General features: G+C 54.4%; 1 protein-coding gene across 9 annotated transcripts in view; it reads left to right on the top strand.

Annotated features, from left to right (window-relative positions):
- LOC133110709 (histone-lysine N-methyltransferase 2D-like) overlaps nt 1-14,481 on the top strand; it is a 44,365-nt gene that overhangs the window by 26,761 nt on the left and 3,123 nt on the right. For all 9 annotated transcript variants that reach the window (XM_061220977.1, XM_061220978.1, XM_061220974.1 and 6 more), the window contains exons 33-52: nt 42-1,807; nt 1,940-2,063; nt 2,208-2,292; nt 2,480-2,546; nt 2,643-2,878; nt 3,130-5,973; nt 6,279-6,404; nt 6,710-6,874; nt 7,559-7,697; nt 7,784-7,865; nt 8,050-8,225; nt 8,386-8,528; nt 9,075-9,198; nt 9,501-9,628; nt 9,779-10,964; nt 11,851-11,987; nt 12,419-12,549; nt 13,046-13,331; nt 14,045-14,118; nt 14,213-14,321. In XM_061220977.1, the coding sequence (XP_061076961.1) occupies nt 42-1,807; nt 1,940-2,063; nt 2,208-2,292; nt 2,480-2,546; nt 2,643-2,878; nt 3,130-5,973; nt 6,279-6,404; nt 6,710-6,874; nt 7,559-7,697; nt 7,784-7,865; nt 8,050-8,225; nt 8,386-8,528; nt 9,075-9,198; nt 9,501-9,628; nt 9,779-10,964; nt 11,851-11,987; nt 12,419-12,549; nt 13,046-13,331; nt 14,045-14,118; nt 14,213-14,321 (8,128 nt within the window). The remainder of the gene's footprint in view (nt 1-41; nt 1,808-1,939; nt 2,064-2,207; nt 2,293-2,479; nt 2,547-2,642; nt 2,879-3,129; nt 5,974-6,278; nt 6,405-6,709; nt 6,875-7,558; nt 7,698-7,783; nt 7,866-8,049; nt 8,226-8,385; nt 8,529-9,074; nt 9,199-9,500; nt 9,629-9,778; nt 10,965-11,850; nt 11,988-12,418; nt 12,550-13,045; nt 13,332-14,044; nt 14,119-14,212; nt 14,322-14,481) is intronic.

The raw sequence follows: 14,481 nt of genomic DNA, 5'->3' as shown, positions 1-14,481 counted from the left end.
TGATAATCAGGTACTTACTCTTGAAAATTTACTCTGTGTAGGCTACAGGGGCCCCAAAACCTGCAGGGATTTCAACCCCAGTCTCGTTTCCCCGCCCCATGGCCAGGGCAGCAAGCGGGCCTGCAGAGATTTCCTCAGCCATCTGCGGCAGGGCCAAGACCTTTCCCTGGTGTCCCCATGAACATCCAGGGGGTACAGGGAATGCCTGATCCTCGCACCCTGGTGCCCGGCCCCCGTGTCCCCATTCCCCCTCCCCAATTCATTGAGCTTCGGCACAATGCTCAGAGGACCTTCACAGGGCATCAATTCACTCCTTCTGGCACCCAGCCCCGCCCTCACCTCTACGCACCCCAGCAGGAGAGGGGTACCCCCTTTGCACAGTCTTCTGTTCCCCCTTCTGCCTTGCCCCCCTCCCTCGCCTCTTTGCCCGGGGCAGGCCCAGACCTAGCTCAGGTGCAGCAGCAAAGTGGCCAGGCCTTCACACCAGCAGCCCATCAGAGTGCCATGCGTCACCCACAACCCCACCTACAGCAACACCCTTCTGCTCCCGGGCCCCTCCCCCACCGTCAGTCCCAGCAAACTGAAACCCCGGCTGCATCCCCTGCCCTCGGGCCTCGTCCCCTCGATCTGCCAGAGCCCAACACCGTTGACCCTTTTGGTCCCAAAGGGCTGGGTCCTGTGGGTGGAGAGGAGGGGACGGAGGAAGAGGATGACCTGGTGACCCTCGATCTCGGGCCTGACAAGGGGGATGATGAGCTTGGCAACCTGGACAATCTGGAGACAGCCGACCCACATCTGGATGACCTACTAGTTTGTGACGAATTTGACCTGCTGGCTTACACTGACCCAGAGCTCGACCAGGGCGACCCCAAGGATGCTTTCTCCGACCAACTGCGGCTGGTGGAGGCAGAGGGAGAAGCCCCACCTACTTCCAGTGCTGCTTCAGACGTAAAATCAGAGGATAAACCAGGTTTGCCGTTGCCGGGCCAGGAGACACTCCGAGACAGTGGGTCCTTGGTCACAAATCCCCGTCAAAAACCTGTGACATCTGTTGCCTCTGCACAGCCATGCTCTTCCTCATCAGGGTCCCCTTGGCTTGGCACGGTTAAGCTGGAGGATGGTGCCTCAGGCTTGCGTGGGTGTCAAACCCCAGTAGCCCTTTTTGAGAGAGAACAGGGACCTAAGCAACAACAGAACACACCTGCTATGGTGAAAGATGAGGTGGGTGAAGCAGTATCCATGTTGCTAGGCAGGACGCCCACCACAGCAAAGTCCCCAAGTGTACTTTCCACCCAGCCATCTGACCCTACCATCCCCGCTGGTGGCCTTTCGTACCCTCACACCGGGCAAGCTGATCCCCTTGCCTTTCCATTACCCGGGGGACAGCGCTCTCCTGCTGTAGACCTGGACAGAGTAGAAAGCTCCCTGGAGGCCAGCGAGTTGCCCCTGCTGATCCAGGACCTGCTGGAACATGAGAAGAAGGAGCTCCAGAAACAACGTCAACAACAACAACAACAACAACAACAGCAGCAGCAGCATCTGGGCCAATTTCAGCAGGGGGCACTGACCACCCAACATCATGGCCTGCCCGCTCAACACCAACAGCCTCAAGGGCTTATGGGTCAGCCAGGTGTGCAGCAGCAAAGGCTCTTGGGTGCAGCTGCATGCCCAACACCCCACGTGAACATGGTTTTACAGCAGGGTATGGTGGGAGTTGGACAGCCAGCAGGGCATCCTACACTCGGTAACCCACAGCAGCAAGTGACTAAACAGCAAGCCCCAGTGAACAACTTCTTCCAGGACACAGGTAACGGAGCACAATGAATGTCTTTCTCAGCATGGCAATGGTGCTGGCATTGTCTTGGTTTTAGAAGAACCAAACGATGCTGACTGGTTTTCATGTTTTGTCTTGATGGTCCTGTGTCACTTTGTGTTGCAGATCTTGACAAGTTTGCCACAGATGACATCATGGACCCCATTGCAAAGGCCAAGATGGTTGCCCTGCAAGGCATCAAGCGGGTGATGGCACAAGGCCCACTTGCGGTGCCACCTGGTGTCAGCAGGTAATACTGGCACCAACATTTTGGCTAAAGAATCCCTATAGACAAATTTAGTTTATATAAGCACATGTTGGTCATATCTCCTCAGTGTTAGCCTGCTCTGTTGAGAGCTTTAAGGGGCTTAATGAGACTGGTATTTGCACACAGGCAGCAGGTTTCTCTCCTGGCTCAGAGTCTGACTGGTGAATCGCAGGCCCAGCTCCCCCCAGGGCTCCCCCCAGGGATCACCAAGGTAAGCATGTGGAGCTCACAACCGCAGCAGCAATGTGATGTGTGTCATCTCATGTCTCAGTTGCGATCATTACATCATCATGTTCCAGAGAAGATCTGTGTAGTGTAGTTTGCTACAGATTGCTTGATATTGCTAACATTTTAGCATGATAATTGCTAATGCTGACTTAATTTTGTGTTGTCTGTAGGAAGGGGAAGCCAGCAACCCTGAGCAGTCCAGACCAAACCCTCCACAGTGTACACCAGGAAACATCAGTAAGACCATTATTAGCTTCAGCCAACCAGCTAAACCAATTGAATGAACAAGCAGTGATTCTGATATTGACCTGCTGTCTTTGGCTCGTCTTGCAGGGGACGGTGATCAGCAGCAGCAGTACGAGGAGTGGCTCCTGCACACGCAGCAGCTGCTGCAGATGCAGCTGAAGTTCCTGGAGGAGCAGATCGGGACGCACCGCAAGTCCCGCAAGGCGCTCTGTGCCAAGCAACGCACCGCCAAGAAGGCTGGCCGCACGTTTGCCGAGGCAGACGCCGAGAAGCTCAAGCTAGTCACTGAGCAGCAGAGCAAGATCCAGAAGCAGCTCGACCAGGTGGCTGAGTGGGACTGTGTCGATTGACTGATTGGTAGAAAAAGCAGGCTGAGGGAGTTGTTAGCCGGCATTGAATTGAAGCAGCAAGAATTTGAGCAATCTTTATTATCAGTTGGGGTCCTTTCTGTGTGGGAGTAGGAATATATTAAATTTTGCTTGGATTTTTGATGTTTTCTCAGAGAAATGGGCAATCGTGTTTTATTTGTTTTTGGTGTTGCAGATTGTTCATTATATTGTTGGCTGTTTTGCAGGTGCGTAAGCAGCAGAAGGAGCACATCACGCTCATGACAGAGTACCGCACCAAGCAGCAACAGCAGCACCATCAGCAGAACTCTGGTCTCCTGGCCCCTGGCTCCTCGATCCAGGGCGCCCCTGTGATCTCTGGTGCTCCTGGGCCCATGATGATGATGGGCCAGCAAGGGGCCCCGAGGCTGGGGCAGCAGCCTGTGCGGATGCCTGGTGGAGGGATTCTGGCAGGGGCGCAGCCAGGACCGCCTTACCCTGGCCCTTCTGCAGGGTACTTTCCCCAGGTGGCCAGGGCTCCCGATCCAAGACTCGTACAGGAACGACAGATGCAGCTCCAGCAAAGGATGCAGCTGGTTCAGAAAATGCAGCAGCAGCAGCAGCAGCAGCAACAGCAAGGCATGATGGGGCAACCCTTAATGACTCAACAGCAGCCACCTCAGCAGCAAGGCATGATGGGTAATTCTGTAATTGTTCAACAGCCACAAGGCATGATGGGTCATTCCGTAATGCCTCAACAGCAAGGCATGATGGGTAACCCCATAATGGCCCAGCAGCAGCCACCTCAAAAGCAAGGCATGATGGGAAATCCCGTAATGCCTCAACAGCAGCAACTTCAGCCGCAAGGCATGATGGGAAATCCTGTAATGGCTCAACAGCAGCAGGGCATGATGAACAGTTCAGTAATGGCTCAGCAGCTGCCCCCTCAGCAGCAAGGCATGATGGCTAATCTTGCAATGGCTCAACAACAGCATGCCATGATGGGTAATCCCATTTTGGCTCAACAGCAACAGGGCATGATGGGTAATGCTGTAATGGCTCAACAGCCACCACCGCAGCAAGGCATTGTCGGTTATCAGGGCTCAGGCTCGGGCTCGGCTCAGGCACTACAGGGCCCATCTGGAAACCAGTCCACAACTCCACTGCAGCAGAACCCCATGGGCCAACAGACCATGACTCAAACTCAAGGAATGATGGCAACTCCGCAAGGGCTGATGGAAAACCAACAGATTATGCTGCAGCAGCATCAGAGGCCTCAGGCATTAATGCCCCAGCAGGGGCAGCTTGCACCCCAGCAGCAAGCTTCTGTGCCAAGGTCAATGTTCCACCCCCAGCAGCAGCAGCAGAGGTTCCTAAACCCAGCCAGCCAGCAACTCCAACCCACTGGAGAGCGCAGTCCTGCTCCACCTCCACTGGGGTCAGCAGAATCCACTCAGGGTAGACCTCAACTGCAAGGGAGCCCGCAAATACAAGGTAGCCCACAAACCCAAGTACAAGTGGGCGCTGAGAGCCTGCAGCAGAGACCCACAGTACAGGCTGGCAGCATGCTCTTACAGAGGCAGGCCTCCATGGGTGGGGAGATGCCTGCAGTGACTGTAGTAAAGCAGGAAGTGCAGCAGGGGAGTTACATGGTGCAACAGGGAGCAGGAGTTGCTGGGCACCCACAGGGTGTGGTGGTGCAGAACCGTGTCAGTCAGCCTCAGCAAGGCGGTATGGTTCACCCTGGCCAGCAAGAGCTTGGCCTTCTTGCTCAACAGCAGAAGCAAGGCATGATGGGACAGAGACCAGGGGCTCCTATGGGACAAATCCGGGTGCCTGTAAACCTTCAGGCTTTCATCGCCCAGAACCCCCAGCTTCGCCACCTCACCCCCAACCAGCAGGTCCAACATATCCAGGCCTTGATCGCCCAGCGGCAGCAGATGCAAGGGAGGCTCCCCCTGTCTCAGGGGCAAGGCCTAGTCCAGAACAGGCTGGGCCAAGCCCAGCAAATGCAGGGTTTTGGAGCTCAGCAGCAGATGTTCCGTGGGACTGCCGGCCATCAGGTGGCTCTGGGCCCCTCTTCCTCCCAGCAGCAAGGGGTGCTGGGTCAGCCCTCTGGTGTGGTGCCTCAGATGCAGCAAAACATTATGGGTTCCCAACAACAACAGCAAAACATTATGGGTTCCCAACAACAACAGCAAAGCAATATAAGTTCCCAACAACAGCAACAACAACAGCAGCAACAAAGCATAATGGGACAGCCATCTGCCAACCATCAGCTGAGCCAAGCTCAACAGCAGGGTCACTCAGCTCCACAGCAGCCAGGGGTGAGAAGTCCAATGGGCTTGATTCAGGCGAGGGGGCAGGGGTCCATGACTCCTCAAGGTCGTGTAAGTACGCCGGCCTCTCCCCGAGATGCCTTGTGCCAAAACTCTCCTGGAGACCCCTTGTCTGCCCAACAGGAGCACCTACAACAACAACAGCGCCACCTCTTGGCACAGCCTATGAGCGTGTTCCAACCCTCCCCCACACAAGCACCGGCAAGTATCGCCTCATGTCCATTCCAGGCTCCTCATGTCCTGGAAGGTTCTCCAGCCGGCTCCTTGGAAATAGGCCTCCTCCCACTTGCAAGGAAAAGGGAATCTGGCTCTGCCCTGGGCCCCCTTGCATCTTCAGCCCAACTCTTGCCCGTGGACTCTGCAGCTCGGGCAGCTGGCCCATTGGGCCAGGTGACGGGAACTATAATGTCATCACCAAGGGGCACCAGCGAAGGCCCGGACCAGCCAGACAGGACCCTGTGCGGAATGACCCCGCAGGCCATCAAGCAGGAGCCCCGGGAGGTGCAGTGCAGCTCGGAGGCTGGAGACGAGGCCCGTCCTGGGGCCGTCAAGCGTGAGGCCAACGGTGAGCCTGTTGCGCGGCGGGCCGAAACCGGGCATCTGCTCCTACAGAAGCTGCTGCGGACCAAGAACCTTCAGGCGGCGGCGGCCCAGCGGACCACCGAAAGCACCCACAGCGAGATCAACGGCCACATCGACAGCAAGCTGGCCATGCTGGAGCAGAAGCTGCAGGGCACGCCACGGAACATGGAGGTAAGGGCCGCTGTCTCGCTGTCCCCCTGCCCCCCTGTAGAAATACATATGTATTTCAGTATGTTCACAGTGTGCCGTGATGTAGGAGAAAATATTTATATGCATATGTTATACATTTAATTATGACTTTTGACATCACCAGATAGTTGACCGCTATCTGTGTGTATAAGGCTGTTTGTGATACTTGCATGAATCATTAGCCTGAACCCATTTATAAACGATGCAACTCACAGAAACATTTGAATGCATTCTTTATGAATATTTTTGATGTTTGTTTTTGTGTGTCTGTCCCTGTCCTTCGGCAGGAACTGCAGGCCGTCACCAAGAAGGCTCCTGTCCCAAAGGCCAAGGGTCCCACCACCTGGCGCAAGAAGACCAAAAAGGAGGAAGCGGGAAATACCACCGAAGCGCTGAAGAAACAGCTGAAGCAGGTGAGCGGACACTGCAGGAGGTTTTCAGTCCGTAACCTACTTACTTCACAGTGATAGCCAGAGGTGTTCGGTTTGGCTAGGATAATGAACAACTGGTAGTTTGTAACCTTTTTTTTGAGGGAGGGATGGGGAGGATTACTTTCCTCAGAGACCAGGCAGTTGCATACGTTTTTTTTGACCGCCTGTACCAATCCCCAGCCAATTGCAGGGCTGTATTTCCCACAGTCCTCCTCTTCATGGAGGCCCCAAGCAGATGTTGAGGTCTCTCCAATAAACTAACCGGATTACCACTGTTTGGTCTCCAGGAGCTCTCTCTCCTTCCCCTGATGGAGCCCTGCATCGTGGCTAACCTGGGAGTGTTCGCCCCGTTCGGCAGCAGCCCGGCCGACAGCAAGGCCCACCTGAAGGGTGGCTTCGGCAGCGCCGTGCTGGACGACATCCCCGACTACTACTCCCAGCTGCTCTCCAAGGTAACGCTTGGAGCTCGGGAAAATCGTGCTTGGAAAAGTCTATCGTGGTCTCCCCATAGGCTCAGCCAGTACTATGACCCTGCATGGTTTTCATTCATGGACCTGGATCATCATGAGAACTGTTCCGGGTTTAGTTTGGTAATTTTATTAATTACTGAAATTATTGCATTCACCAATGGGCAGGTGGCTATATGGGTGTGCATGCGTGTGGGTGTAAGAGTAGTCTGGGCTGGCTGTGACTGGCATTCCTCTGCAACGGGGCACTGTTGGCTTTGTCCTGTAGGGGGAGTTTAAGTGCTCAAAGGTTTTGCAGCTTACGGCTGCATTGGTTTCCTCCACACAGCACCACACTGTGTGCTTCCAGGTAACCAGTCTGTCGTCACTGAGCAATTTGGTTCAGTATTAGATCTCTGGTGGTACGCTTTGGTCCTCTAAATCGAAGGATGTCACACGATCTAGCTGCTGTGTTCCTTGTGTGGAGTACAGGGAGCACCTTGATGACGGGAGGCATGATTGATAAATCGATATTTGGGTTGGGGGGCCAAAAGCAAGTTTGCTACCTGTATTTTGCACCTGCCTTCCCATCATTACCGTTAGTCTATTTGTGTCTGAGTACCTGGGATAGAAATCCTGAGGGCACTCTGCCCTTAACCACTGTGCTACGCTACTGCCCCTTCTCCTCAGAACCACCTCAGCAACCCCCCGACCCCTCCGTCCTCCCTGCCCCCCACGCCCCCGCCCTCGGTGCACCACAAGCTGCTGAACGGCATGACCACCACTGAGGAGGAGCCGCCCGACGCGCAGAAAGAGCCTGAGGCCACGGGTGAGTCGCATTCCTCTTCCTGTCAGACGTCGTCAACCCTGTACGCCGTGCTTCATGCTCATAACGGCCCTCTACTGCATCCACAGATACCGCAGCTAAGGAGGCCAAGAGTGTGGACTTGCTGGCAGCCCTTCCCACGCCTCCCCACAACCAGAACGAGGATGTCAGGTGCTGCCCCCTACTGGCCATGTCTGCATACCTTTATTGCTATTGGTTCATGACTCCACCTCTCCCCAGTCGCTTTGTATTGCACTTTTTATACCCAATGTATATAGAATAAGCATTCTATAGAATATGAGGTAAAATGTAACGTCTGCTGTGTAATGTGAACGTCTGTTTTTGTATGTTTCAGAATGGAGAGCGATGATGACAGTGATGCTCCAGACAGTGTGGTCATGGCGTCCTCCCCCGAAAGCGTGCTGCAGGACGACGTGCCCCGATTCCCCCTGCTGGGGGAGCGACGGCCGGGGGACAGAGAGGACACCGCCTCCCCCGTCATTCCCATCATCCCCCGCTCTGCTATACCCGGTACGGTACCTGTGTGTGTGTGTGTGTGTGTGTTTGTGTGTGTGTGTGCTTATGTTTGTATGTGCGCATGTGTATGTTTGTGCGTGTGCTCTTTTTGCTTTTCATTTGCTGCACATAAAACATCAAAAAGTCTCTCCCATTTTTTCTCCAATCTCTCCAGTTTTTCCCAAGACTGAACCATCAGGAGCACCGAGACAGCTCCCTGAGCATGCTGGGAAGGCGGCATCTGGGCCGAGTCGCCGGGACGAGCCCAAGAGTGGGGATGTGTCCGTCACCTTCACTCTCGCTACGGGCGCGGCCAAGGTAGCGGAGGAGCGCTCCCCGATCGCGTGTCTCCCCCGCACGTTAAACCCTGCTGCGCTAACGCCCTGTTCACTGCTCTAACGCCCTGTTCACTGCGCTAACGCCCTGTTCACTGCTCTAACGCCCTGTTCACTCCTCTAACGCCCTGTTCACTGCTCTAACGCCCTGTTCACTGCTCTAACGCCCTGTTCACTGCTCTAACGCCCTGTTCACTTCTCTAACGCCCTGTTCACTGCTCTAACGCCCTGTTCACTGCACTAACGCCCTGTTCACTGCTCTAACGCCCTGTTCACTGCACTAACGCCCTGTTCACTGCACTAACGCCCTGTTCACTGCACTAACGCCCTGTTCACTGCTCTAACGCCCTGTTCACTGCACTAACGCCCTGTTCACTGCACTAACGCCCTGTTCACTCCTCTAACGCCCTGTTCACTCCTCTAACGCCCTGTTCACTGCTCTAACGCCCTGTTCACTGCTCTAACGCCCTGTTCACTGCTCTAACGCCCTGTTCACTGCTCTAACGCTCTGTTCACTGCTCCCCCTCAGAACCTCAACGCCGTGATGAGCGCCGTGGCCCGGCTCTTACGGGTGGAGACACCCGGCTCGTATGAGGTCACCTTTCCCCCGGGGGACGGCGAGCCGACCGCGGCCCCCACTGACCCTGCGACTGGTATGTCCGCCCCAAACGCCCCGATTCACACTGATAAAAAGACTGATGCATAGGGAGACATTCATTTCAAAGAAAAAGGTGTCATGAGTAGATTTGTGAAGACAAATGTATATTTGGGGAAAGATAAATGGAAGTATTTTACTTTGTTTAGCTGGCTGTGTAAACCAGAGGCATTTTAGTCCAGAAAGTTGGTGTTTAGGTTGCACACTGGTGTCCGACAAATACATCTGGGAATTTGCAAGGAAAGAAATAAACAAATGTTTTAGAAAGAGGGTCATCCTCAACCCTGCACTTTCTTTCAGCGGCTGTTTGTGTGAAGTCGGACCCTGCAGAGAAGGAGGAGAAGGCTGATTGGCTGAAGCAGGGAGGCGTTTCTTTACCTGGCTGTTCTCTGAAAAAGCAGATGGACATCCTGTCCATAATAGACCCGGTGGGTGCCCTCGCCATACCCTGCCGCTGTGTTCTCATTGTCCTTTTAATGCGCCTTCTGCTAGTCATTTAAAGCATATTTCCTACTGTACTTTTTATGTTGTAGTATCTGTGCTGCCATTGTGCTGAATGATCCGTATGTTTCTATTAGGAGCCCTCTGAGCAGCAGGACAGGCCGGTCCAGCACCGCTACCTGAACAATGATTTGGACCTAGACGTGCGTCGCCTGCCAGTCATTCCGGTGGAGGAGTCTCCCCCCGAGTCTCCCTCCCCTCCCTCCCCACCCCCTCCCGCTCCTTCTCCACCTCCGCCACCCCCGCTGCCGCCTTCACAGACTCCAGCCGAGCCCAGCTCCCCCCTCCCCTCCGCCCCCAGAAGCCCTCCCATCGACACCGAGCCCGAGTCGGACCCGGCCCTCCCCCCGCAGGCCGACCCCGCCGTCCCGCGCAGCCGCTCTCCGTCGGGGGACGAGGGGGAGCCGGCTCCCCAGGCCAAAAAGTGGAAGGGCCTGCGCTGGAAGAGGCTGGTGCTGGACGGCGACGCGGTCCCCCCGCGGCCGGAGGACCCGTGCGACGGCGTGTCCGAGCTCCTGGAGCGTCTGCGCATCACGCTGCGGCCGGACAAGCTCCCCAGGGACCTGCGCAGCTGCTGCTTCTGCCTGGAGGAGGGCGACGGCGCCACCGACGGGCCCGGCCGGCTGCTCAACGTGGACGTGGACCTGTGGGCCCACCTCAACTGCGCGCTGTGGTCCACGGAGGTGTACGAGACGCAGGGCGGGGCGCTGGTCAACGTGGAGGCGGCGCTCCGGCGGGGGCGGCGCACGCGCTGCGCGGGCTGCAGGAAGGCGGGGGCCACGGGGGGCTGCGCCCGGCCCCGCTGCCTGGCCTCCTACCACTTCGCCTGCGCCATCCGCGCGCAGTGCAGCTTCTTCAAGGACAAGACCATGCTGTGCCCGCAGCACCGGGCCAAGGGCGCGCCCTGCGACGAGCTGGCCGGCTTCGCCGTGTTCCGCCGCGTCTACGTGGAGCGCGACGAGCTCAAGCAGATGGCGGGCGTGCTGCGGCGCGGGGACCGCCTGCACACCTTCCGCGTGGGCGGCCTCATCTTCCACTCGCCGGGCCAGCTGCTGCCCTCGCAGATGGCCGCCTTCCACTCGCACACCGCCATCTTCCCCGTGGGCTACGAGGCCACGCGCATCTACTGGAGCACCCGCGCGCCCAACCGCCGCTGCCGCTACCGCTGCCGCGTGTCCGAGGCCGAGGGCCGGCCGCTCTTCCAGGTGCGCGTGCTGGAGCAGGGCCAGGAGGACCTGCTGCTGCGAGACTCCAGCCCCGAGGGTACGCCCCGTGCGCCTGTCACAGAGCCCTGCTACAGCCTTTTACTGCTGCTGTTTATTACTGTCTTTAAGACCAGAGCTTCAGCCGTCTATTACTGCTGTTTATTACTGTCTTTAAGACCAGTGCTACAGCTAAGCTCATATCAGTGTGTTCATTACTGTCTTTAAGACCAGTGCTACAGCTAAGCTCATATCAGTGTGTTTATTACTGTCTTTAAGACCAGTGCTACAGCTAAGCTCATATCAGTGTGTTCATTACTGTCTTTAAGACCAGTGCTACAGCTAAGCTCATATCAGTGTGTTTATTACTGTCTTTAAGACCAGTGCTACAGCTAAGCTCATATCAGTGTGTTTATTACTGTCTTTAAGACCAGTGCTACAGCTAAGCTCATATCAGTGTGTTCATTACTGTCTTTAAGACCAGTGCTACAGCTAAGCTCATATCAGTGTGTTCATTACTGTCTTTAAGACCAGTGCTACAGCTAAGCTCATATCAGTGTGTTTATTACTGTCTTTAAGACCAGTGCTACAGCTAAGCTCATATCAGTGTGTTTATTACTGTCTTTAAGACCAGTACTACAACTACGCTCATGTTTTTCTTTTTATTAAAAGGTCAGTACAACATCTACGTTAATCTGTCTATTGCTCTCCCAGTCGTAAAGATCAACACTCATCTACATCCATTTCAGTCAGTTACTCTCTCAGTTCTGCAGCTATGCTCAAAGAGCGTAAAACTATGCATTAGTCACAGCAATGGACGGGGGGGACAGGACTACAGTGGGTGCTGGTCATTCAGGGTGAGGAGATGTTAGGGGAGGAAGCAGCAGTGGTGTTGGGCAGGCTCTGATGTCCTGGCGGTGTGTGTGGTCCTGGCGGTGTGTGTGCAGGGATCTGGAGCCGGATCGTGCAGCAGGTGGCCACTCTGCGCAGGGAGGCGGCCATGCTGACGCTCTTCACCGAACACGTGAAGGCCGAGGAGATGTACGGGCTGACCGTTCACGCCGTGCTCCGCATCACCGAGTCTGTGAGTACGCTTTCAAACTCACAGCTTTCATTTGTGACTGGCAAATTAGCAGTTTTACTCTTTTTTTTTTCCAGAAAATTTAGAAGTTGTAGTTTTGGAAAAATCAAACTGGCAGTTTGACAATTTAGCCATTTAGCCATTTATTTTCCTTGTTAAAAATGAGCACCTATAGCAGGGATCATGAAATCATGATCCTCAAGGTCTGAGAGCTGCTGCTTTTCCGCCCTCCCTTTACCTGGGAGTCAGGTGTGAAGACAGTCTGGCTAATCAGTAGCACTAATTGTTCAGCTAATTACCTGGGATTAGAAAACCAGGGCCGGATTTGGATTTGAGGTCCAGATTTCATAATTTGTGACCTGTAAGGTAGAAGCTTTGTCTAAATTGAGGCAGAATTGCAGTAGGCTGATGCAGTTAATGGCTCTGTCCCACAGCTACCTGGGGTGGAGGGCTGTCAGAACTACAGCTTTCGTTACGGACGCCACCCACTGATGGAGCTTCCGCTCATGATCAACCCCACTGGCTGTGCCCGCTCTGAACCCAAGATCCTTACCCACTACAAGAGGTGTGTGTGTGTGTATGTGTGTGTGTGTGTGTGTGTGTGTGTGTGTGTATGTGTGTGTATGTGTGTGTATGTGTGTGTATGTGTGTGTATGTGTGTGTATGTGTGTGTATGTGTGTGTGTGTGTGTGTGTGTGTGTGTGTGTGCGTGCGTGCGTCCGTCCGTGTGTCCGTCCGTTCGTGCGTGTGTGCGTCCGTCCGTGCGTGCGTAATGTGGATCAAATGCTTGTCGTGTGCGTTTTATTGCAAAATAGAATGCTGGACCCTTAATCCCACTCCTGTTGCATGTATACTCTGGTTAAAATAAACAGTGTATAGGAGCTGTAGCACTTTTGTGTTTTGTGTGTTTGTGTCATGTTGTAGTCATTCATTGAGCAGGACCAACATGTAGAGATTAAGTCTGTTTCAATTCAAGGAACATGTTTGTATTGAGGTGGGTAGATCTGGTTACTCTCCTCTAGAGATGACAGCATTGACTTTGTCTGTTTGTCCCTCCCCAGGCCCCACACTTTAACCAGCACCAGCATGTGCAAGGCCTACCAGAGCACCTTCATCGGAGACATCCCCACGCCCTACAGCAAGCAGTTCATCCACTCCAAGTCGTCGCAGTACCGGCGGCTGAAGACGGAGTGGAAGACCAACGTGTACCTGGCCCGCTCCCGCATCCAGGGCCTGGGCCTGTACGCCGCCCGGGACCTGGAGATGCACACCATGGTCATCGAGTACATCGGCACCACCATCCGCAACGAGGTGGCCAACCGCCGCGAGAAGGTCTACGAGGAGCAGGTGGGCACCGGCGGGGACCCGAGCGTACTCCATCTGGGGCCAAGCCGCTCACGTTCTCTGTGACCTGAAATGGTGATGGCCCAGGGTGACTTTATCAACAGATTAATCTGCAAGGCCCAAGTCTGTATCTTTGTGGTGGTTTCTAGCACTAGACTACTTCCCTCTAGGGCAGTGGTCTCCAACCCTGGTCTTGGAGAGCTACTGGGTCTGCTGGTTTTCGCTGTTACTCTGCAACGTAATTAATCAATTAGAGCAGATGATTACACCGATAACTCAACTCCCAGGGTTGGTGACCTCTGCTCTAGGGTCTTTCAGCGCACTTGGTTATGGGCGTCCCTGGTTATGGGCATGCACTTTGTTGTATGTCGCTCTCATGAAGAGCATCTGCCAAATGCCTGTAATGTAATGAGAAGGTAAACATGCTGCTTGTGTGTAACCGTCACTTGCATGCACATATTTCTCAGTTATATGCTATACTATAAGGACAGTCTTGGGTGTCTAGTATGCAAGTCTATCTTCATCAACTGGAAGAGAACTTGAGGCTTACATGAAGTTTAGTGAAATACTTGAGCATGCTTGTGCAAGTACTTATAGTAACCATAACCTGAATAAGTTGTCATTACAAATGGCTCCAAGAATATTGAGAAAAGCAGCTCATGTTGTAACTACATTACTGTTTATATAACCTTTGTCAATGTGGCTTGTGCACTCAGAACCGAGGAATCTACATGTTCCGGGTGAACAATGAATACGTGATCGATGCCACGCTGACCGGAGGCCTGGCCCGGTAAGACCCGCTTGTCCCATCCATTTCTCCATCCGGCCCTCTCTCAAACCGCCCAAACCCCTGACCCGTGACCCCTCTGCTCCGCCTCCTCCAGATACGTCAACCACTCCTGTGCCCCCAACTGTGTCACCGAGGTCGTGACCTGTGACAGGGAGGACAAGATCATCATCATCTCCAGCAGGAGGATCACTAAGGGGGAGGAGGTGAGTGGCCATGGTGACCTCTGAGGGTCGAGTCCTTTTTCTCTTGTGGATAAAACAGGCACTTTATGCACTTAATGCACTTAATGCAGTCATCTCCTTATATAAGCATGCTGGATTGTTGCATTATTTCACATTTCAGTCTCTCCCATGCAGTTGTATT

This window comes from Conger conger, chromosome 14 (assembly GCF_963514075.1).
Source record: "Conger conger chromosome 14, fConCon1.1, whole genome shotgun sequence".
Lineage (NCBI taxonomy): Eukaryota > Metazoa > Chordata > Actinopteri > Anguilliformes > Congridae > Conger > Conger conger.
The sequence above is the reverse complement of the archived record's forward strand: the minus strand, read 5'-3'. Positions and strand labels throughout refer to the sequence as shown.